The sequence below is a fragment of the Tamandua tetradactyla genome, chromosome X (genome assembly GCF_023851605.1).
Source record: "Tamandua tetradactyla isolate mTamTet1 chromosome X, mTamTet1.pri, whole genome shotgun sequence".
In the NCBI taxonomy this organism is placed as follows: Eukaryota; Metazoa; Chordata; class Mammalia; order Pilosa; family Myrmecophagidae; genus Tamandua; species Tamandua tetradactyla.
Window position 1 is genome coordinate 23255775 of NC_135353.1, and position 24536 is coordinate 23280310.

At 36.4% G+C, this 24536-nt stretch overlaps 1 protein-coding gene across 8 annotated transcripts in view; it reads left to right on the forward strand.

The window, feature by feature from the left end:
- MAP7D3 (MAP7 domain containing 3) overlaps positions 1-24536 on the forward strand; it is an 82177-nt gene that overhangs the window by 35756 nt on the left and 21885 nt on the right. For 7 of the 8 annotated variants that reach the window (XM_077144766.1, XM_077144767.1, XM_077144761.1 and 4 more), the window contains 7 exons: positions 2168-2282; positions 2901-3002; positions 12800-12901; positions 15556-15681; positions 22112-22851; positions 23424-23554; positions 23817-24067. In XM_077144766.1, coding sequence (XP_077000881.1) covers positions 2168-2282; positions 2901-3002; positions 12800-12901; positions 15556-15681; positions 22112-22851; positions 23424-23554; positions 23817-24067 — 1567 coding nt within the window. The remainder of the gene's footprint in view (positions 1-2167; positions 2283-2900; positions 3003-12799; positions 12902-15555; positions 15682-22111; positions 22852-23423; positions 23555-23816; positions 24068-24536) is intronic. The other variant, XM_077144764.1, reaches the window with a different exon arrangement.

Sequence of the window (24536 nt, forward strand, 5' to 3'; positions counted from 1 at the left end):
CCCTTCTGTCGCTCTTCAATCCGTTTGTCTTTTGTTGTTTATACCAGGCATCTGACTACCTGTCTCATTCTGTTTGAATTCTACCACTGTGACATCAAGTTTTTCTCTCTTGGGTCATTCCACTACTGAGTCTGAGTAGACTTGATGCTTTCTGCAATGTCTGGCTTGTTCACTCTGATGCCATTCTCTTTCTTGCTGACATTCTCACTGTCTCTCTATTCTAGTGGCTTTCATTGGTCCCTAAATAAGTCTTTGTCAGTCTGTCTCTGGTTTTCTAATTCTGGCCTTTTCCTGCCTCTGTGTCCACTTTTCCTTCTGCTTTCTTTGTCTTAGCTTCCCTTTGTTTTTTCTCTCCTCATCTTTGGACCGTGCTATTGTTCTCTCAGTATATGTGTGTTTTCATCTTCCTCGCTTTTTCTCTGTTGCACAAATTTTCACAATTTTCTTTGCTTCCATTTTTCCCTGTGAAATTTCTCTGTGCCATTCTCTGTGGTGCTCACTTTTCTTCACTTGTGCACACAGTTGCTCTTGCATGTGCCTCATCTTATTCTAGGACCGTTCAGTGTGATTTACCCTCATTCATGGCTCTCTACCTCTTTCTGGTCTTTTCTGAATATTTTTCTGTTCGTTATACTGTTTTTCATTTTCCATTCTCTGGTTGAACTTCACTCAGAATTTTTGTCACTTTCTTCTTCCTCCCGGAAACATGTTCCTAGTTCACTTATCTGTGGCAAAAAGAATTCATAGAGACTATGAATTAAGGACAGTTAAAGAACCAAAGAAAGTAAATCTTTGTGTCAGGTGGGGGAAGAGACTGTCCCAAGGACTGAGAGAAAAACTAGCTCAGAGAGGAATCAGACAGGGAAAACATGGGGAAAAGAAGAGAACACAACACAGTGACAGTATAGACAAAAAGGGAGCCAGAGACATGGCAGGAAAAGAGGCAGAAAGATGAGGCAAAAAAGGCAAAAGAGTCAACCACAGAGATCTAATGTGGGAGCCTCCCAGAGAAAGCAGGAAAAATGGGCACTCTAAGTAAGTAGGTGGCACAAAGAGAATACTGTGAACAAAAGTCAAATTTGGTGGTGCTAAGGAGGGGTGAGCATGGACATCAGAGTGTTTTAAGCATGCAAAAAAGGAACCTGAAAGAGCACAGAAGGGCAGTGCAGTTGAAAGCGGTGGGGCAGAATTCTTAAGAATCAGAAATGTATTAACAATGCAAAATTAATCTCTAGTTTTCATCTTTATTATAGTTTCAGGGTTTAGGTAAATCTCATTTTAAGAATTGCAGTTGCTTTTCTCCTCAGATGATAGGGATTATTCTCCATTTCCCTAGTGTGTTTTTGCCCTCAGACAAATAATGGGGCCTTTGTAATGATGGTGATGTTAAGGAAGAATAGAAAGTTTCCTGACCTTGAAGTTAATTTGCTTGCCTGAATGTAGTCCATGGTTATGTTTAGCACAGGGATGAGAAATAGCTGAGAAAAGAAAACTGGGCAACTCATTTTTGGAAGTAGAATTATTTTGCTAGTGTCACATTTACGTCTATAGAGCTGTTTTCCTGATCATTTTAAATTGAAGTTGAGGTCGAGACAAGCATGTTGGCTGTTTTTTTTAAGTTTTTTTAATCAATTAACATCAAAATTAAAGATGATACAAATGTGACTATAACAGATGACTTTGGCATAGATTTTATTTTGCTTATAAGTGTGTTGGTTGATTTTTGTTCCTGTTTTATTCCACAAAGAATTTAAAGTGACTAAAAAATGCATACCACACCAGCAGATACGATGAATGGTTGAGGGAACCCAAGAGAGGGGAAAATTAAGGTTAGGAAAAAATACTAAAGCATAAGATATGGTTAGCATGCACAATCTTTGTACATTGCTAAAAATAGACTACAGATTTGGCTCTAAATTTCCTAATGATATAAGCAAGGAGGGAAACATCAGTTCCTGAATTCTGGGTCCATAAAATTAAAAACTCCTTCAGGTGAAGCATTGATCTCAATACCTGAGTCGTCTCCAATTATTTGTAAAGTTGACCTGAAGCAAAAAAAGCAAGATTTGGTGGTGGGGTTATTTTATAAATCACAGCTCAAAATTATACTAACCAATATAATGAAATTGTAAAATTATGTTGACCTTTTTTTTTTTTTTTAATGTAGGAGCGATTCAAAGCCGTACTTTACCGTACTTTGGAACGGAGCAACCGTGCTGATCATCGTCAAAAAAGGTGGTCATGGGAAGGCTCTGCCACACTGAGTTCTGAGAACAAATCTGGTAATTTATCTAACTGCTAAATATTAATGTTCATATTTAAATATTGTCTGTCAGTATAATGTTGCATTTACTGCAAGATTTTAAACTATTCTAAACAAAGACGCTACTTAGTAATGTCTTGAGAAGTGCGTAGTGAGTTTATATTTAAATCTGTGTTGTGAGATTGTAAAGGAAACAGGAGAAATTAATTTTAATGATGTATTTTATTTAATTCAGTTTATCAAAAAATCTTATTTAAACTTGTAATCAGTATTAAAAATGATTAATAGTGATTAATAAGCTTTACGTAGCTTATCCAATACATGTTTTAAAAATAAACTAAGTCTGGTTCATGTCCTGGTGCCTGCCAACGCAAAAAATTAAATAAATAGACTAAGTCTGCCTTGTTTACTATTGATTTCACTGTAAAATTTTCTGTATGGAGCATAATTCTATACAGCTTCATGAAAAGTAATTTAAATATATACAGTTTGGGAGGAATGCCTGAAAGTGAACATTGTATATCTAATTAATTAATCCATGTCTATCCTCTCTAAAACTGCATGAAAACCAACTTTGTTTTAGCTAATGATTCTTTCTTCTTTTAAAACGATTACAGTAAATGTTCTCTTTTCTCAGCCAATAAACGTTCCATATCAACTGAAAAACTTGAACAAGAGAATTCTGCTTTCAATAAACAGATGTCTTCATCTTCTTCAGGTCTTCAAAATTCTATTAAGAGTAAGTAGTTATTTCCGTATTCTACTAATTTTCAATCTAATAAATTCAGTTCTCTGTGTATGTTTTTTATAGTACCATTTATTCTGTAGATGGAAGAACATGGAGATTTATTTCAGAACATTATTTTACAGTAGAGAGATCATCATTTTTTTGTATTTTTCACCAATATAAGTCTTTATTTTGTGATTTTTATATTAATCATACCAGATGAGTTTGTTGGACTCAGCTCCAACTGAAGCGTGTTTTGGGCAGAAGACATTATTATTAAATGGCGCAACAATTTTATTGAAAAATTCATTTCCGCTCTGTCCAACCTGTGAATAAAATTTTTTTTCTGGGGTCTGGTTAAACTAGTCATTCAGTTTCCAGTAATATTACCTCATTTAAGAAAAATAGTAGACATATAGCAATTGATGGTTTAATCTGTTTTATGTATATCACATTTGTTACTTCAGCAATCTTGTGATATTGATAGGCAGGTTAAGTACCTTCCTTGTTTTATAGATAAGACTCTAAGAAATTCAGTGTTTTCTACTTCCCCATGCTTTTTTGATGGTTTATATTTTGGTCATATTTGATAGGTGCATTATATTTAAATTGTACCTTTCACTGATATGACCATGTTCTCCCCAAAACAAATAAAATGATTGTTTTTGATGATAAAAGTATTTCCAACAACCACCTCAGAACTCTGAGTAATAGTAATGCGGTGTTGTTTTCAGTAAAACAAAGTTACCTACTACCAGAACTTCAATGCCTTTTTTTTCCAGGTGTTTGTCCCTTTAATCAGTGTTCCCTATTAAAAAAAAAACCTCTATACCTGAGTGTATGTCAATTACTATTTACAGCTTATAGTGTACAATGATACCCACTAGTATCATTGGGTATCATTGTACACTATACAATGATATATTGTATCATTGGGTATGATGATACCCAATGATACAAGTGAATTAGACAGTCATACCCATCAATCAAAAAATTCCTTTTTCTTGAGGAAATGTAGAAGTGATCCTTTTTTTTAATTAAAAAAATTTTTTTAAATACCAAAAAACGCAAACATTTGCATCTATTCAGAAAAAGAAATAAAAAGACAACAGAAAAAAATTCGTACATACCATACCCCTTACCCCTCCCTTTCATTGATCCACTAGCATTTCAGTCTAAATTTATTTTAACATCTGTTCCCCCTATTATTTATTTTTATTCCATATGTTTTACTCGTCTGTTGATAAGATAGATAAAAGGAGCATCAGACACAAGGTTTTCACAATCACACGGTCACATTGTGAAAGCTGTATCATTACACAATCATCTTCAAGAAACATGGCTATTGGAACACAGCTCTACATGTTCAGGCAGTTCCCTCCAGCCTCTCCATTACATCTTGAATAGCAAGGTGATATCTATTTAATGCATAAGAATAACCTCCAGGATAACCTCTCCACTCTGCTTGGAATCTCTAAGCCATTAACACTATTTTGTCTCATTTCAATCTTTGTTGTTCAGATGTGCCCTCTCTCTCCAGCCAACACAACAAGCAAACTCACCACCCTCCCCCATCTACGTGGGACATGACTCCCAGGGAGGTGGACCTTTCCTTTCTGGCAACATGGGACAGAAATCCTAGAACGAGCCGAGACTCAGCATCAAGGGATTGAGAAAAACCCTAGAATGAGTTGAGAGTCAGCATCAAGGGATTGAGAAAACCTTCTCCACCCCTTGATGCTGAGTCTCCCTTGATGCTGACTCTCAACTCATTCTAGGGTTTTTCTCAATCCCTTGATGCTGAGTCTCGGCTCGTTCTAGGATTTCTGTCCCATGTTGCCAGAAAGGAAAGGTCCACCTCCCTGGGAGTCATGTCCCACGTAGATGGGGGAGGGTGGTGAGTTTGCTTGTTGTGTTGGCTGGAGAGAGAGGGCACATCTGAACAACAAAAGGGGTTCTCTTGGGGGTGACTCTTAGGCTTGATTTTAAGTAGGCTTGACCTATCCTTTGGGGGTTAAGTTTGTAGAAGTGATCTTGGCAGGAAAAAAGACTCAGCAAGCAAGTCCACTTCATTCCCACAAACTTAGCCATTAAAAAACAAGAAATGCCACTTTTATGCGTTCTTAATTAAAAGATGCAAAATTATAGTTTGGATGAGAAAAAATATTTTTCTCATGATTAGGTGTCTTGACTTTTTTTAAGCGATGCTGATTACTATAAAATTCCAGTACAGTAAAACTTTTTTTTTGCTGTAATATATTAAATGCTAATTGTACAAGTGGTTGATGAGAAAGAGATTTTTATTTTTTCCCATAATATATTTGATTTTTAAAATTTTTTTATTTGTCAATTAAAAAAATAAAACGAAATAAAACAACATACATAATCAGTAATTCACAGTATCATCACTTAGTTGCATATTCATCATTTCTTAGAACATTTGCATTAATTCAGAAAAAGGAATAAAAAGACAATAGAAAAAGAAATAAAACGAACACAGGAAAGAAAAAAAAAATTATACCTACCATACCCCTTACCCCTCGCTTTCATTGATCACTAGCATTTAAACTAAATTTATTTTAGCATTTGTTCCCCCAATTATTTATTTTTATTCCATATGTTCTACTCCTTTGTTCACAAGGTAGATAAAAGGAGCATCAGACACAAGGTTTTCACAATCACACATTCACATTGTGACAGCTGTATCATTATTCAATCATCCTCAAGAAACATGGCTACTGGAACACAGCTCTACATTTTCAGGCAGTTCCCTCCAGCCTCTCTATTACATCTTTTTTTTTATTAATTAAAAAAAAATTAACAAAACATTTAGAAATCATTCCATTCTACATATATAATCAGCAATTCCCAATATCACCACATAGTTGCACATTCATCATTTCTTAGTACATTTGCATCAATTCAGAAAAAGAAATAAAAAGACAACGGAAAAAGAAACAAAATGACAACAGAGAAAAAAAAAACTATACGTACCATACCCCTTACACCTCGCCTTCATCTACCACTATTTCAAACTGAATTTATTTTAACATCTGTTCCCCCTATTATTTATTTTTATTCCATATGTTCTACTTTTCTGTTGATATAGTAGCTAAAAGGAGCATCAGACATAAGGTTTTCACATTCACAGAGTCTCATTGTGAAAGCTATATCATTGTTCAATCATCATCAAGAAACATGGCTACTGGAACACAGCTCTACATTTTCAGGCAATTCCCTCCAGCCTCTCCATTCCATCTTGAATAACAAGGTGATATCTACTTAATGCATAAGAATAACCTCCAGGATAACCTCTCGACTCTGTTTGGAATCTCTCAGCCATTGACACTTTGTCTCATTTCCCTCTTCCCCCTTTTGGTTGAGAAGGTTTTCTCAATCCCTTGATGCTAAGTGTCAGCTCATACTAGGGTTTTTCTCAATCCCATGATGTTGAGTCTCCATTCATTCCAAGATCTCTGTCCCACGTTGCCAGGAAGGTCCACACCCCTGGGAGTCATGTCCCACATAGAGAGGGGTAGGGTGGTGAGACTGCTCGTCATATTGGCTGGAGAGAGGGGCCACATCTGAACAACAAAAGAGGCTCTCTTAAGGGTGACTCTTAGGCCTAAATTTTAGGTAGACTTGACCTGTCCTTTGCGGGGTTAAGTTTCATATGAACAAACCCCAAGACTGGGGGCTCAGCCTATAGCTTTGGTTGTCCACACTGCTTGTGAGAATTCAAGAATTCAACTCGGGGAAGCTGAATTTCTCCCTGTTCTCACCGCTCCCCAAAGGGGGCTGTGCAGAGACTTTTCCACTCACTGATTGAATCACTCTGGGATTCATCGGGGCATCACTCTGGACAAACCAGCAAAATCTCATGTCCTACCTGAGATTCCAAGTACTTACGGTGTTCAATCAAACTATCTACATAAGTTATATTAGGAAATGTACTAGTCAAAATATAAATTTTGTAACTAATAAACATTTTTTGCTTTGGTCTTACACAGAAGGTGACATTTTAAAATATTAATTGCCATCTATTTTCAGTACCCTGCAATAATGACATTCCTTTGTTCTTCCTCATGCAAAAACATTTTTAAAATTGTACCTTGTACATTTCACTATTATTATACACTCTAGGCATTCCTAGATTATACCATCTCAATCTTTAACATCTATCTTTCTTTCTGATTTCATTTATGTCCCCAGCCCTCCTCCCTCTATCATTCTCACATGCAGCTTCATTCAGTGTTTTAACATAATTACAGTACAGTTAGGTAGTATTGTGCTGTCCATTTCTGAGTTTTTGTATCCAGTCCTATTGCACAGTCTGTATCCCTTCGGCTCCAATTACCCACTATCTTACCCTATTTCTGTCTCCTGATGGTCTCTGTTACCAACGGAATATTCCAAGTTTATTCACTAATGTCAGTTCATATCAATGAAACCGTACAGTATTTGTCCTTTAGTTTTTGGCTAGTCTCACTCAGCATAATGTTCTCAAGGTCCATCCATGTTGTTACATACTTTATAACTTTATTCTGTTTTAAAGCTGCATAATATTCCATCATATGTATATACCACAGTTTGTTTAGCCACTCTTCTGTTGATGGACATTTTGTTTGTTTCCATCTCCTTGCAATTGTAAATAATGCTGCTCTAAACATTGGTGTGCAAATGTCCGTTTGTGTCTTTGCCCTTATGTCCTCTGAGTAGATACCTAGCAATGGTATTGCTGGGTCATGTGGCAATTCTATATTCAGCTTTTTGAGGAACAGCCAAACTGCATTCCACAATGGTTGCACCATTTGACACTCCCACCAACAGTGAGTAAGTGTGCGTCTTTCTCCACATCCTCTCCAGCACTTGTCATTTTCTGTTTTGTTGATAATGGCCATTCTGGTGGGTGTGAGATGATATCTCATTGTGGTTTTGATTTGCATTTCTCTAATGGCCAGGGATGTTGAGCATCTCTTCATGTGCCTTTTGGCCATTTGTATTTCCTCTTCTGAGAAGTGTCTGTTCAAGCCTTTTTCCCATTTTGTAATTGGGTTGGCTGTCTTTTTGTTCTTGAGTTGAACAATCTCTTTATAAATTCTGGATACTAGACCTTTATTTGATGTGTCGTTTCCAAATATTGTCTCCAATTGTGTAGGCTGTCATTTTACTTTCTTGATGAAGTTCTTTGATGCACAGAAGTGTTTAATTTTGAGGAGTTCCCATTTCTTTCTTTCTTTCTTCAGTGCTCTTGCTTTAGGTGTAAGGTCTATAAAACTGCCTCCAATTATAAGATTTATAAGGTATTTCCCTACATTTTCCTCTAACTGTTTTATGGTCTTAGACCTGATGTTTGGATCTTTGATACATTTTGAGTTAACTTTTGTATAGGGTGTGAGATACGGGTCTTCTTTCATTCTTTTGCATATGGATATCCAGTTCTCTAGGCACCATTTATTGAACAGACTTTTCTGTCCCAGGTGAGTTGGCTTGACCTCCTTATCAAAGATCAAATGTCCATAGATGAGAGGGTCTATGTCTGAACACTCTATTCTATTCCACTGGTCAACACATCTATCTTTATGCCAGTACCATGCTGTTTTGACCACTGTGGCTTCATAATATGCCTTAAAGTCAGGCAGTGTGAGACCTCCAGCATCGTTTTTTTTCCTCAAGATACTTTTAGCAATTCAGGGCACCCTGCCCTTCCAGATAAATTTGCTTATTGGTTTTTCTATTTCTGAAAAGTAAGTTGTTGGGATTTTGATTGGTATTGCGTTAAATCTGTAAATCAATTTAGGTAGAATTGACATCTTAACTATATTTAGTCTTCCAATCCATGAACATGGTATGCCCTTCCATCTATTTAGGTCTTCTGTGATTTCTTTTAACAGTTTCTTTTTTTTTTTTTTTTTTTTAAGGAAAGACAGAGAGAAGGAAGGAAGGATAGAAGGAAGGAAGGAAGGAAGAAAGGGAAACATTTTTAAACATTTTCTTGTTTTATTGTATTCTGTTTCTCCGTTTTTGTTACATGGGCTGGGGCCGGGAATCGAACCGAGGTCCTCCGGCATAGCAGGCAAGCACTTTGCCCGCTGAGCCACCGCGGCCCGCCCTTTTAACAGTTTCTTGTAGTTCTCTTTGTATAGGTCTGTTCTAGTTTGCTAGCTGCTGGAATGCAATATACCAGAAACGGAATGGCTTTTAACAAGGGGAATTTAATGAGTTGCTAGTTTACAGTTCTAAGGCCGAGAATTAAAACAAGTCTATAGAAAAGTCCAATCAAAGGCATCCAGGGAAAGATACCTTGGTTCAAGAAGGCCGATGAAGTTCAGGGTTTCTCTCTCATCTGGAAAGGCACATGATGAACGCAGTCAGGGCTCCTCTCTTGGCTGGACAGGCACATGGCGAATACGGTATCATCTGCTAGCTTTGTCTCCTGGCTTCCTGTTTCATGAAGCTCCCCGGGAGGCGTTTTCCTTCTTCATCTCCAAAGGTCGCTGGCTGGTGGACTCTCTGCTTCGTGGTGCTGCAGCATTCTCTGCTCTCTCTGAGTCTCTCTGAGTCTCTCATTCTCCAAAATGTTTCCTCTTTTATAGGACTTCAGAAACTAATCAAGACCCACTCAGATGGGTGGAGACATGTCATCCCCTAATCCAGTTTAACAACCATTCTTAACTAAATCTCATCAACCAGGGAGATGATCCCATCATAGTCCCAAATACACAGCATTGAATAGAGACTATTCTACCTTTAAGAAATGGGATCCATATTAAAACATGGCTTTTCTTAGGGGGCATACTTCCTTTCAAACCAGCACAAGGTCTTTTGTCTCTTTAGTTAAATTTATTCCTAAGTATTTTATTCTTTTAGTTGCAATTGTAAATGGAATTCGTTTCTTGATTTCCCCCTCAGATTGTTCATTGCTAGTGTATAGAAACACTACAGATTTTTGAATGTTGATTTTGTAACCTGCCACTTTGCTGTACTCATTTCTTAGCTCTAGTAGTTTTGCTGTGGATTTTTCAGGGTTTTCTACATATAGTATCATATCATCTGCAAACAGTGATAGTTTTACTTCTTCCTTTCCAATTTTGATGCCTTGTATTTCTTTTTCTTGTCTAATTGCTCTGGCTAGAACTTCCAATACAATGTTGAATATCAGTGGTAATAGTGGACATCCTTGTCTTGTTCCTGATCTTTAGGGGGAAAGTTTTCAATTTTTCCCCATTGAGGACGATATTAGCTGTGGGTTTCTCATATATTCCCTATATCAGTTTTTTTATTAATTAAAAAAAAAACAAAACATTTGGAAATCATTCCATTGTACATATATAATCAGTAATTCTTAATATCATCACATAGTTGCATATTCATCATTTCTTAGTACATTTGCATCGATTTAGAAAAAGAAATAAAAAGACAACAGAAAGAAATAAAATGATAATAGAGTAAAAAAAAAACTATATGTATCATACCCCTTACCCCTCACTTTCATTTACCACTATTTCAAACTGAATTTATTTTAAAATTTGTTCCCCCTATTATTTATTTTTATTCCATATGTTCTACTCTTCTGTTGATATAGTAGCTAAAAGGAGCATCAAACACAAGGTTTTCACATTCACAGAGTCTCATTGTGAAAGCTATATCATTGTTCAGTCATCATCAAGAAACATGGCTACTGGAACACAGCTCTATATTTTCAGGCAGTTCCCTCCAGTCTCTCCGCTACATCTTGAACAATAAGGTGATATCTACTTAATGCATAAGAATAACCTCCAGGATAACCTCTCTACTCTGTTTGGAATCTCTCAGCCATTGACACTTTGTCTCATTTCATTCTTCTCCCTTTGGTCGAGAAGGTTCTCTCAATCCCTTGATGTTAATTCTCAGCTCATTCTAGGGTTTTTCTCAGTCCCTTGATGCTGAATCTCAGCTCATTCCAGGATCTGTGTCCCACGTTGCCAGGAAGGTCCACACCCCTGGGAGTCATGTTCCACGCAGAGAGGGGGAGGGTGGTGAGACTGCTCGTCATGTTGGCTGGAGAGAGAGGCCACATCTGAGCAACAAAAGAGGTCCTCTTGGGGGTGACTCTTAGGCCTAATTCCAAGCAGGCTTGACCTATCCTTTTTGGGGTTAAGTTTCATATGAGCAAACCCTAAGATTGGGGGCCCAGCCTACAGCTCTAGCTGTCCATACCGCCTGTGAGGATATCAAGAATTCAACTTGGGGAGGTTGAATTTTCCCCTGTTCTCACCATTCCCCAAAGGGGACTTTGCAAATACTTTTCCGCTCACTGATCAAATCACTCTGGGACTCATCGGTGCATCACTCTGGACAAACCAACAAAATCTCATGTCCTACCCAAGGTTCCATGTACTTATGTTGCTCAACCAAGCTATCTATATAAGTTATATTAGGAAATGCACTAGTCAAAATATAAATTTTGTACCAAATAAACATTTTTTGCTTTAGTCTCACACGTAAGTTGAAATTTTAAAATATTAATAACCATCTGTTTTTAGCACCCTGCAGTAATGACAATCCTTTGTTCCTCCTCATGCAAAAACATTTTTTAAATTTGTACATTTAGTCACTGTCATTATACACTCTAGGCAATCCTAGATTATACCATCTCAATCTTTATCATCTATCTTTCTTTCTTATTTCATTTGTGCCCCCAGCGCTCTTCCCTCTATCATTCTCACATTCAGCTTCATTCAGTGTTTTAACATAATTGTGTTGCAGTTAGGTAGTATTGTGCTGTCCATTTCTGAATTTTTACATTCAGTTCTCTTGCACAATCCATATCCCTTCAGTTCCAATTATGTAATATCTTACCCTATTTCTATCTCCTGATGGTCTTTCTCTGTTACCAACGAAATTCTCCAAGTTTATTCACTAATGTCAGTTCATATCAGTGAGCCCATACAGTATCTGTCCTTTTGTTTCTGGCTAATCTCACTCAGCATAATGTCCTTAAGGTCCATCCATGTTGTTACATACTTCATAACTTTATTCTGTCTTACAGCTGCATAATATTCCACTCCATGTACATACCACAGTTTGTTTAGCCACCCATCTATTGATGGATGTTTTGGCTGTTTCCATCTCTTGGTATTTGTAAATAATGCTGCTATGCCAATATGTAATTTAATTTCCAAGAGAGAAAGTATTCTTTAGATAGACTGTCCTCACTATTCTTAGCCAACATGTAATACTGCTTATAACTGACATATATATTATTTTAGTAGTAGGCATCATGAATTGTATTTAAAACTAAAGGTTTGTATATTCCTAAATTGGGAACTTTGATATTGTATTTTTTCCCCTTTAATTTTTAACGTTTTCTAAATAATTTTATTTTAGGTAACTTAAAGAGTAATGAGGTTAAAGAACAATGAGCAAACACTAGTATGCTTCATTAATATGTCTACTTATCATATTAATGAGACATACAAAGAGAAGGGGCAGGAGATAACTTTCAAGGTAATAATTAAACTGCACTGAAGGAGCAATCCCAAGTAACATTTCAAATGATTGATTGCTTTACTCGTTTTTAATACAAGAAGGTAGGTGTGGAAAATACTTTGTGAAATAACTTGCTTAAAGTTATAGTATGTTGCCCGCTGAAATGAGGCAATTATTACATTACTGAGTATGGAGAGTCTCTGCATAAAATCTGAGATTAAACAAATTCGTACAAGCAAGGGTAGAGATGATAAAAAAATACTAAGAAAAGGAGTGGTTCACTCCTGAAATAACATTTAGTTTGTGAAAAATGATGTTCCTTTGTACTTCATCTTTAGAAAAAATAGAAAAGAAGAGAAGCTCATCTCTGAATAGAAAAGACGGTAAGCTGCATTCAAGTATTGAGCTGGAACAAAAGGAGAAAGAAGAAAAGCCACCTGGTTAGTCATTTCTAAATACAAATCTTACATGGGGGTTTAAAAGAGGTATGTTTATGGCAAGATTGAGTTGCTTGAAAAGTCACTCCTACAATTGGAAGCCAAAATATCCCTTCTTTAACTAAAAAACGGGCTTTGGTATCATGTTCATTACATAAAATCAGAAAAGTCTGTTTCTAGATGAGGTATTTATATTGAGACATAATCTGAGCAAGGGGTCTGTAATGAACCTGAGGGAGTAAATCACATAATGTTAATATAGTTAGATTTGGACTGGAGGAGCACTTAAGTATTTCTTGTTTACTTTTCATCAGTTTACATTTAGGAGTTCTAAGTTACTGGCCACATTTTCAACTTCCAAAGCTTTGCTGTTTGGGCTTCTTTGCACTGCTAATTATAGCACACAAAATTTCAGATTTATTAATAAAGTGCATCTTTATTTAATGTATTTACTTTTGAACACCACCTCCCCCTGACCCCAACATTGCCCTTTCAAACAGGGTTGTTAAGAGTCTTATGCAGGGCAGGCCATGGTGGTTTAGCAGATAAGAGTGCTTGCCTGCCATGCCCGAGGACCCGGGTTCGATTCCCGGTGCCTGTCCATGTAAAAAAAAAAAAAAAAGAGTCTTATGCAAACAACAGTTTGGTTTATAAAAAGGAAGCAACAAACTTGTTTAAAAGGGCAGTTTCATGGCAGGGGGCAAGGGGCTGAAGTTCAAAAGAAAATACTTTAAATAAAGAAGCATTTTAATATACTCTCAACTTAGTTGATTCGGGTCAAATCCTATTACAACAAATGCTATTGTTACAGGAATTCTTTTATCAACAATAACGTTTACTGGAGGATGGTATTTAAGACAAAACTCACTTTTTTTTAATGCAAGCTTTCTTATTTTGATCATTCCGTTCTGCATATATAATCAGTAATTCACAGTATCATCACATAGTTGCATATTCCTCATCATGATCATTTCTTGGAGCACTTGTATCTATTCAGAAAAAGAAATAAAAAGAAAACAAAAAAATTCATATATACCATACCCCTTACGCCTTCCTTCCATTGATCACTAACTAGCGTTTCAAACTAAATTTTTTTGACATTTGTTCTCCCTATTATTTATTTTTATTCCATATGTTCTACTCGTCTGTTGACAAGGCAGATAAAAGCAGCATCAGAACCAAGGTTTTCACAATCACATAGTCACATTGTGAAAGCTATATTATTACACAATTATCTTCAAGAAACATGGGACACAGTTCTACATTTTCAGGCAGTTCCCTTCAGCCTCTCCATTACATCTTGAATAGCAAGGTGATATCTCCTTAATGCGTAAGAATAACCTCCAGGATAACCTCTTGACTCTGGAATCTCTCAGCCATTGACAGTGTCTCATTTCACTCTTCCCCGTTTTGGTCGAAAAGATTTTCTCAATCCCTTGATGCTGAGTCTCAGCTCATTCTAGGGGGATTTTTCTCAGTTCCTTGATGCTGAGTCTGAGCTCATTCTAGGATTTCTGTCCCACATTGTCAGGAAGGTCGATACCCCTGGGAGTCATGTCCCACGTAGACAGGGGGAGGGTGGTGAGTTTGCTTGTTGTGTTGGCTGGAGAGAGAGGCCACATCTAAGCATCAAAAGAGGTTCTCTTGTGGGTGACTCTCAGGCCTAATTTTAAGTAGGCTTGACCTATCCTTTGTGGGGTTGTTTCATATGAACAAACCCCAAGACTGAGGGCTCAGCCTATAGCTTTGGTTGTCCACACTGCTTGTGAGAATATCAAGAATTCAACTTGGGGAAGTTGAATTTTTCCCCTCTCTCACCATTCCCCGAAGGGGACTTTGCAAATACTTTTTTATTCACTGTTCAGATCACACTGAGATTTATCAGGGCATAACTCAGGACAAACCCACAAAATCTCATTTCCTGCTCAAGGTTCCGTGTACTTATGGTGTTCATCTCCACTACATCTTGACTAACAAGGTGATATCTATTTAACATGTAAGAGTAACCTCCAGGTTAACCTCTTGACTCTGTATGGAATCTCTTTAGCCATTGACACTTATTTTGTCTCATTTCATTCTTTCCCCTTTTGGTCAAGAAAGTTTTCTCAATCCCCTGATGCTGAGTCTCAGCTCCTTCTAGGGGCAAAACTCACTTTTAACAAATGAATTTCATCAATCCCTTGGAACTTTAGGCAGTGAATTTGACAAGTATAATCATCAGTGGCATATAAATCTGTAGGAATTTGTGTAAAATAATACTGAATCACAGAAATTCAAAATCAGTTTTAAACGTGTCATGTACTACATTTTCTCTTTATGTGATTTCCTCCATAGAGAATCCATGCAGTGAGGTATGGATCTGTTAAATATATTACCCAGATTGCTTCATTTTGGGATAATGCAGTATGCTATGTCCTTGTCACCTTTATTCAGGCAATCTCTTCCTTAACCTTGCAGGTAGAAACCTCTTAAGTAAAGGACAGATACATCGACCACATGGCAGTGTTCAATCCTGTTGTATTATGTGGTTCTCTCATTGTCTCTATTTATAAGCTTGGAAAGCTATCATTTGCAGCAGTTCATGTTGCTCTTTCTTGCTTTGCATTTATCTGTGAGACCTCAGATTGAATCCTTTTTTATTTGTTCTAATCATTTAGTCCGTCGCACGTACGTGAGTCCTCAGGAGACCAATTTAATCAATCGTCTACTCATCCCAACAAAAGCATCACTTGCTAGGAGCAAGAGTGCTGCTTCGCTATCCACCCCTGGAAAAGATTTTTCAGGTAAGAGGCATTTGGTAAAAATCCTGAAAGTGTTATCATTTAACTTGTTGCATTTAGGCACAAAAATTACTTTGAATCAATAGTTAGAAGTTAGTGATTTTCCCTAGCCTTTTATGTTGCGCGTTTATTTTATGACTTCCATCATGGTAGTGTAGTTATCTGGGTAATAGGTAATTTATAGGATGCGATAGCTAACTTTGGTAGTTGCTAGATTTTGAAGCTATGGGTTACTTGACCTGTATTTAAATGCCGTGTCCCAGAAATGTAAAAACTCCTGGATTTGAAAAGTATAGAAACACTTAAATAATATCAAGGGAGAAAGTTTCCTACTCTGTACTCCTCTTTTCCTACAATATGGAAGAATGACATTGAACTGTCCTTCAGCTTTTAATTAGGTAAATAAAGATTGTTAATAAAATAAAACAAATCTTCATGTTTATATGGACTTTCTCACTTACAGATTATATACAGAGTTAATGTGCCTGTGGGTAACAAGAAGTTACTGATAATGGAAAGCTCCTAATGCATTGCTCCTGTCATTTTTTTGCTCTTCATTATCTATTCCACTTTACCTTTTCAGAGTATATCCTACCCCGTTTGCTTCTGACAAAAATGTTATGGTCATTATTCATTGTGATTAGTAAAATGAATCAAAATGTCATCACAGACATTCTTGTGGTACAGCTTGCCTTCTTGTGGTTCTGATTCCGAATTTTGTTTATGTTCAGTTACTTATATGTCAGATTATTTTCTATCATTTTCTGCCACAATCTAATATGAGATGTTTTATTTACTTATTTAATTTTTCAATTTAGAAAAATTGATGAATTTTATTTCATCAAAATTAAAACTTTTGCTCTGAAAAAAAAAGACCCTGTCAAAAGGTTGAAGAGACAAGCTACTGACAGGAAGAAAATACTTTGTTACCTATCTGACAATACCTAAAATACCTACCTTTATCTATTGTATCAGAATATACAAAGAATATTTGAAATTCAACAGATAAAAAAATAAATTAGAAAATGACCAAAAGACATGAAAATACATTTAAACAAGAAAGATAAATGGAAAACAAATACATGCATCGCTGGCCATTAGAGAAGTTAAAACCACAATAAGATATGGCTACACACTTATTAGAATAGCTAAAACATGTAGAAAATAGGGGCAAGATCAAATGCTGGTGAGGATGTAAAGGAACTAGATCACTTGTACATTGCTGGTAGGAATGTAAAACGGATAGCTACCCTGGAAAATAATTCTGTAGTGTCTTATAAAATGGAACATGAAATTAGCATATGACCCGTGCTTTAGCATTTATCCCAGAGAATTGCAAACTTTTGTTCACACGAAAAGCTGTACATGTATTTTCATAGCTGCTTTATGTGTAATAGCCAAAAATTGGAAACAATCAAAATGTCATTCAATGATTAAACAAATTTTAGTACATTCATACCATGGAATAATACTCAGCAAGTCAAAGGAACATATACTGATAAGTGCAACAAGTTGGGAGGATGTCAGGTATATTATGTTAAGCGAAGTAAGCCAATGTCTAAAATCATGCACTGTATGATTCTATTTATATAACATTATCAAAATGACAAAATTATAGAGATGAGAACAAATTCATGGTGATCAAGGATGGTGACCAGGGATGGTGGGCAGAGGACATGGCTATAAAAAGGTAGCATGAGGGAAATCTTTGTAATGATAAAGTAGTTGTGCATTGATTGTTACATAAATCTACAGGTGATAAGATGTATAGAACTATATCCAGATATTATACTAATATTAATTTTCTCCTTTTGAGATTATACCACAGTGATGTAAAAAGTAACCACTGGGAAAAACTGCATGAGAGGTAAATGAGACCTCTCTACTACTTTTGCAAATTGCTTTGAATCTATAATTATTAAAATTTTTTAATGTTTTAAAATATCATGAATGGATATTGCATTTTACCAAATCATTTCTACACACGTAACGAGATCATCGTATAATTATTCTCTTTTATTCTATTGTATAAATTAAAAGGGTGGTTTTTTTGTACGAAATAAACATTTTTTGCTTTCATCTCACACATCTCACATATAAGTTGAAATTTTAAAATATTAATTACCATCTGAAAATTGATGGTAAAAGGATGTTTTTATATGGATTAAGTTTTTAATGTTAAATCACCTTACATTTCTGAAATAAACCCAAATACACTATGATTTATTATCTCTTTATGCAGTGCTGGATTTATTTTTCTAATACATTTAAAGATACTTGCTTCTAAATTCATGTGATATTTTTATCCGATATTGGTATCATGGTTCGTTTGACTTCATAACATGAGTTTCTGAGTCCTTTTTTATTCTCTTCAGTAGTCAGAGAGCAGTGATTATCTTCCTAAAAAATTTGGTAGAAATATACTGGTTTGCGTAAGAATTTTTACTGTGAGCCTTGATTTAAATAACATGTTCATTTTTCTGTATTGTAGGATCATTAACACTTTAAATTAACCTATTATAATTTTGGAAATTGTATGCTTTCTATAAATTTATGCATTATATATTTCATTTTCAGATTTTATGACAAAGGTTTTCATCTTTTCCTTTTCTCAATTTATTTTTTTCACAATCAAAAGTCACATTGCGAAAGCTATATCATTATATAATCATCTTCAAGAAATGTGGCCACTGGAACACAGCTGTACGGTTTCAGGCACTTCCCTCTAGCCTAAAACACCTTAATCTAAAAAGGGGATCTCTATATAATGTGTAAGAATAACCCCCAGGATAACCTCCCAACTCTGTTTGAAATCTCTCAGCCACTGACACTTTTTTTTTTTTTGCAACGCATAATTCTTTTTTTTTAATTTTATTTTTTTAAATACCAAAAAACACCAAATGCAAACATTCCTATTTTGATCATTCCCTTCTACATATGTAATCAGTAGTTCACAGTATTATCACATAGTTGCATATTCATCATCATGATCATTTCTTGGAACATTTGCATCTATTCAGACAAAGAAATAAAACGAAAACAGAAAAAAAATTTATATATACCATACCCCTTTCCCCTCCCTTTCATTGATCACTAGCATTTCAATCTACTAAATTTATTTTAACATTTGTTGCCCCTATTATTTATTTTTATTCCATATGTTCTACCTGTCTGTTGACAAGGTAGATAAAAAGAGCATCAGATGAAAATGTACTAAGAAATGATGATCATACATCTATGTGATGATATTAAGAATCACTGATTGCATATGTAGAATGGAATGATTTCTAAATGTGTTAATTTTTTTTTAATAAATAAAAAGAGCATCAGACACAAGGTTTTCACAATCACACGGTCATATTGTGAAAGCTATATCATTATACAGTCATCTTCAAGAAACATGGCTATTGGAACATAGCTCTACATTTTCAGGCAGTTCCCTCGAGCCTTTCCATTACATCTTGACTAACAAGGTGATATCTGTTTAATGCATAAGAATAACCTCCGGGATAACCTCTAGACTCTCTTTGGAATCTCTCAGCCATTGACACTTTGTTTCATTTCACTCTTTCCCTTTTTGGTTGAGAAGGTTTTCTCAATCCCTTGATGCTGAGTCCCAGCTCATTCTAGGATTTCTGTAGCACGTTGCCAGGAAGGTTTATACCCCTGGGAGTCATGTCCCACATAGAGCGAGGGAGAGCAGTGAGTTTGCTTGCCATGTTGGGTGAGAGCTAGGCCACATCTGAGCAACAAAAGAGGTTTTCTGGGGGTGACTCTTAGGCCTTATTTTAAGTAGGCTTAGACTATCCTTTGTGGGGATAAGTTTCATAGGAACAAACCCCAAGATTGAGGGCTTGGCCTATTGCTTTGTTTGTCCCTGCTGCTTGTGAGAATATCAGGAGTTCTCCAGATGGGGAAGTTGAATTTTCTACCTTTCTCGTCATTCCCCCAAAGGGACTTTGCAAATACTTTTTTATTCACTGTTCAAATTACTCTGGGATTTATCAGGGCATCACTCTAGGATTTATCAGGGCATCCCTCTGGACAAACCTACAAAATCTCATGCCCTATTCAAGGTTCCATGTACTTACAGTGTTCAATTAAACTGACCATATAAGTTATATTAGGAAATGCACAAATCAAAATATAATTTTGCACCAAATAAACATTTTTGCTTTAGTCTCATACATAAATTAAAGTTTTTAAAATATGAATTACCATCTGTTTTCAACACCCTGCAATATTGGCCTTCCTTTGTTCTTCATGCAAAAATATTTTTTAATTTGTACATTTAGTTACCATCATTGTACACTCTAGGCACTCCTAGATTATGCCATCTCAGTCTTTATTGCCTGTCTTTCCTTCTGGTTTCTTTTGTGCCCCCAGCCTTCCTCCTTCTGTCATTCTCACATTCAGCTTCATGCAGTGTACTAACATTACTGTGCTACAATTAGGAAGTATAGTACTATCATTTCTAAATTTTTACAATCCTGTTGCACAATCTGTATCCCTTCAGCTCCAGTTCCCCAATATCTACTGTATTTCTATCTCCTGATGGCCTCTGTTCTTTACTGAAATTCTCTAAGTTCATTCATTAATGTTAGTTCATATCAGTGAGACCATACAGTATTTGTCCATTTTTTTCTGGCTAATCTCACTCAGCATAATGTCCTCAAGGTCCATCCATGTTGTTATATGCTTCATGACTTCATTCTGTCTTAGAGCTGCATAATATCCCATTGTATGAATATACCACAGCTTGTTTAGCCACTGATCTGTTGATGGACATTTGGGCTGTTTCCATCTCTTGGCAATTATAAATAATGCTGCTATAAACATTGGTGTGCAAATGTCCATTTGTGTCCTTGCCCTCATTGTCCTCTGAATAGATACCTAGAAACGGTATTGCCAGATCATATGGCAGTTCTATACTTGGCTTCTTGAGGAACTGCCACACTGCCTTCCACAGCGATTGTACATTTTACATTCCCACCAACAGTGGATAAGTGTGCCTCTTTCTCCACATCCTCTTCAGCACTTGTTGTTTTCTGTTTTACTGATAATGGGCATTCTGGAAGTTGAGCATCTTTTCATGTGTCTTTTGGCCATTTGTATTTCCTCTTCTGAGACGTGTCTGTTCAAGTCTTTTGCCCATTTTGTGATTGGGTTGTTTGTAATGTAAAATATTTTTAATTACTTTCATTCTAATTTAATATATTACTCCCCATCAAAAAGCTCAATATTTTGCCTTAAAGTACCTATAGCTAGTAGAAATCTAGTTATTTTATTTAGGGTTCTGTTAGCTTTTCTGTAGCACAAACTGTTGGTGTGAAATAATGTGATGGTTTAATTTTTAAATGTCATCACCTATTATTCCAACACCCAATGATAATATTTTTCTTTGCAGGTCATACATATTTTTCCAAAAATTGGATCATAGCTTGCTTTATTTAAACTCAATACATGGCATTTTCCATGTCCAAATAGTCATATTATTTCTCTCAATGACTGCTGTAGTAGAATACAAATTGTCTTTTGAATATTTGAATTATATTTTCAATGGTTTCGGTTTTATACACAATGCTATAAGTAAGCAGCCTTCTAATACATTTTTATATATTTACCTGATGTTTTTACTAAGGTTAGATACATAGAAGCAGAGTTGCTAAGACAAAGGGTATGTGCTTTTTAAATGGCTTTTGTTACATAATGCCAAAATGTCCCCCAGGAAGAATATACAGGTTTATGCTCCAACCAGCAGTTTATGGAGTTGCCTGATTCCCAAGATTGACATTATCATTTTCTTCCCTCTTAGCTGACACTGAATATTACCATTTTCCTGTCTTTGTCCATTTTGTAGGCAAAAAGTATTTAGTTTGTTAAAGCTGGAAGGAACCTTGGAGAGCCACCCGCTCTGACAAATGCCTAATTATAATTTTTAGAATTGGCGAGGAAATTATCTTCCTTACATTATATTCCAAAAGAATCAGATGCAGAGTCTTTTACATAATCACCTGTAATGGTATGATCTCTGAAGCCTGGTCAAGATGTTTCCACTTCTTTTAGAAAGTGAACAAGAGCTTGTGATTTTCTATGAAGGTGATTCTGAGATACAATGCAAATAAAGTAGAAATGGCTTTTTCCAAATATCGACGTTGGAGAAGCATCTTCTTTTCATCTGGAATGCACTATTGCTTTCGTAGTGACTCTGGTGGCGGTGTTGTTTCTGAAGTGTTGACTGGTACTGGTTCTGTCCTGTGTCGTGATCCATTTCACAGAACACTTCCCATGTTGTGTGTAACCTCTTTGTTTTCCTAATCAATGCACTCTCTCTTTCTTTTGTTTCCATTAGTTTAGTGGGTACCTAGTGCATTTTGGCTCGTGAAATTTCTCATTTTATGGAATTTCACCCTCTATCCTCATCCACCTACAGGCATCAATAATTTGCTCCAGCCTTTAAGGATACCCTTGCGTTGCCATAGTAATGATGAATTGAAGATTACTGTCATGCTTCCACAGTCAACAATGAAAATACCTCCCCAGGTACAAACAGAAATGCCTCCCCAGGAGCAGGTAGAGATGCTTCCTGAGGTGAGTATGGACACATCCCCAGATGCAAGCCTGGAAACTTCCCCCGAAGAGAGCACAGAAACATCCCCAGGGGCGAGCACAGAAACAAACCCCGAGGCAAGCACAGAAACAAACCCTGAGGCAAGCACAGAAACAAACCCTGAGGCGAGTGTGGACTCATCCCCCGAGGCAAGCCTGGAAACATACCTTGTGGAAAGCTCAGAAACATGCCCTGTGGGGAGTGTTGACAATTCCCCTGAGGCGAGTCTGGAAACGTTCCCTGATTTGAGCATGGAAACGTCCCCTGAGGGGAGCATGGAAATATCCCCTGAGGTGAGCGTGGAAACGTCCCCTGAGGTGAGCGTGGAAACGTCCCCTGAGGTGAGCGTGGAAACGTCCCCTGAGGTGAGCGTGGAAACGTCCCCTGAGGTGAGCGTGGAAACATCCCCTCAGGTGAGCATCGAAATTTTCCCTGAAGTGAGTGTGGAAACAGCCCCCAAAGAGAATGCAAAGGCACCTCCTGAGGTGAGCGTGGAGTTGTGTCCCAAGGTGAACATGGAAGCCTCCCCCAAGGAGATCCTGGAAATGTCCCCTGAGGCAAAAGTAAGAGACTCTCCACAGGTTTAAGTACCTTCTCTTGCCAATTTGTCTATTAAATATGTATATTTAGTAGTATAGATCATGATAGATCAGATTTCACAGCATAACCAACTTATTATAGTATTCTGCAATAAAATTAAGAAACTAGGATATCTCTTTAAAACTAATAATTTAGAATTCTCTAAAATCTTCAAAGCCTGAAATATAAGTCAATTTTTTTGTAGGTGGGAGAAAATGTAAATGTAATATTTTATACGAACTATGCCTCTAAACTCTGAAGAACTTTTTGAAAAGTGTTTCAAATCCAATAAAATTAGGTTTTGAAATAGAAGATTTCTTCAAAATAAGTTATTGCTGTTACCTGATCGAAACTAAAATATGAATTACTAGTCTGGCAAGTACATCTCTGTTTAATTCTAAGATGCAGTAAACAAAATTCTCATGTATTAAAGGATAATTGGGAGTTTAAAGGGAACTCATATTTTATTCAGAACTCATGTTATTTATTCTCTTGAAAACAAAAAGCAAGTGCAGTGAAATCAGTGTTAGTGATTCCTTATATTTGCTCTCTTCAGAAATCAGATATGGTCAAGCAGCCTTCAAACCCTGTTACCAAGAAGCGCCTGTCATCATCATCCATACCATGTTATAGATGGTCATCGTCTCCTACACGTGGATGGCGTCCACCCTCTCCCATTAATGCTACGTAAGTAGCTTGTTTTACCAGGATTAATTTCATGGTGTTATTTCCTACTGAGATAATACATGTGTGTGATAACATAAATGTGAAGGGAAGAAATTAAAAATGGACTTTCTTTTGCCTATCATAAAAATTTCCAGATTATGATATCATTAACTCATACTATTGAGGCATTATATTTTGTGAAGCTGTACACTGAAAATTAATTAGCACTTATTTATTACAAAATGATATCGGACTTTCTCCATTAACAATTAATTTTTCCCAGCAGGCAAATCCAAAAGAACTGCCCCCCATCACCTTCACCTGTCATATCAAAACAATCAGCAACTTCTCTTTCCTGCAAAGTAGTACCTGTCCAACGTACTCTGTTTGCACCAAGTGCCTTAAATACTCTCAAAAAGAGAAGAGAGGTGATTTCTAAAGCTTCTTACAAATGTGAGGCTATGAGCCAAAACAATATGCCATCACCTACCTTGGAGAAGGAAACTTCGACTCTTGGTCCTAAGATACCTGAAGGTGAGTTCTTTCACGAGGGAGTTTAGTTTGATAACACAGGAAATCTTAAGGTAGCCAGCATGGTTTGGAAATAGCTTCATTTTATTTCACAATTTAAAGAAATTTTAAGGAGTGATCTTTCTTTTTGATAAAGAGAATTTAACAAATTAGTGGCACACTGGAATGTATATTCTGCCTACTTGTTCTTGACGGAGCTTCTTTCTTACTCACCCTCACCCCCTTGTTCTTTTGGAAAATCCATTTATGGAACCATTGTTAAAAATATCATTTGAATGAGAGGATTGGACTGGGTGATCCCTCCAGTCCCTTCCAGCTCTGATACTGACTGACTGTATAAATGGCCCCTATTTTCCATCCTTGAAGATGTAGGTAAGTGTCCCCGTGTAGACTAAGATGTGGTATACACTGGTTTGTACAGGATCTGGGTTCTTGAAAGTTGTGTATTGCTATTTTGTCTGTTACATGCATT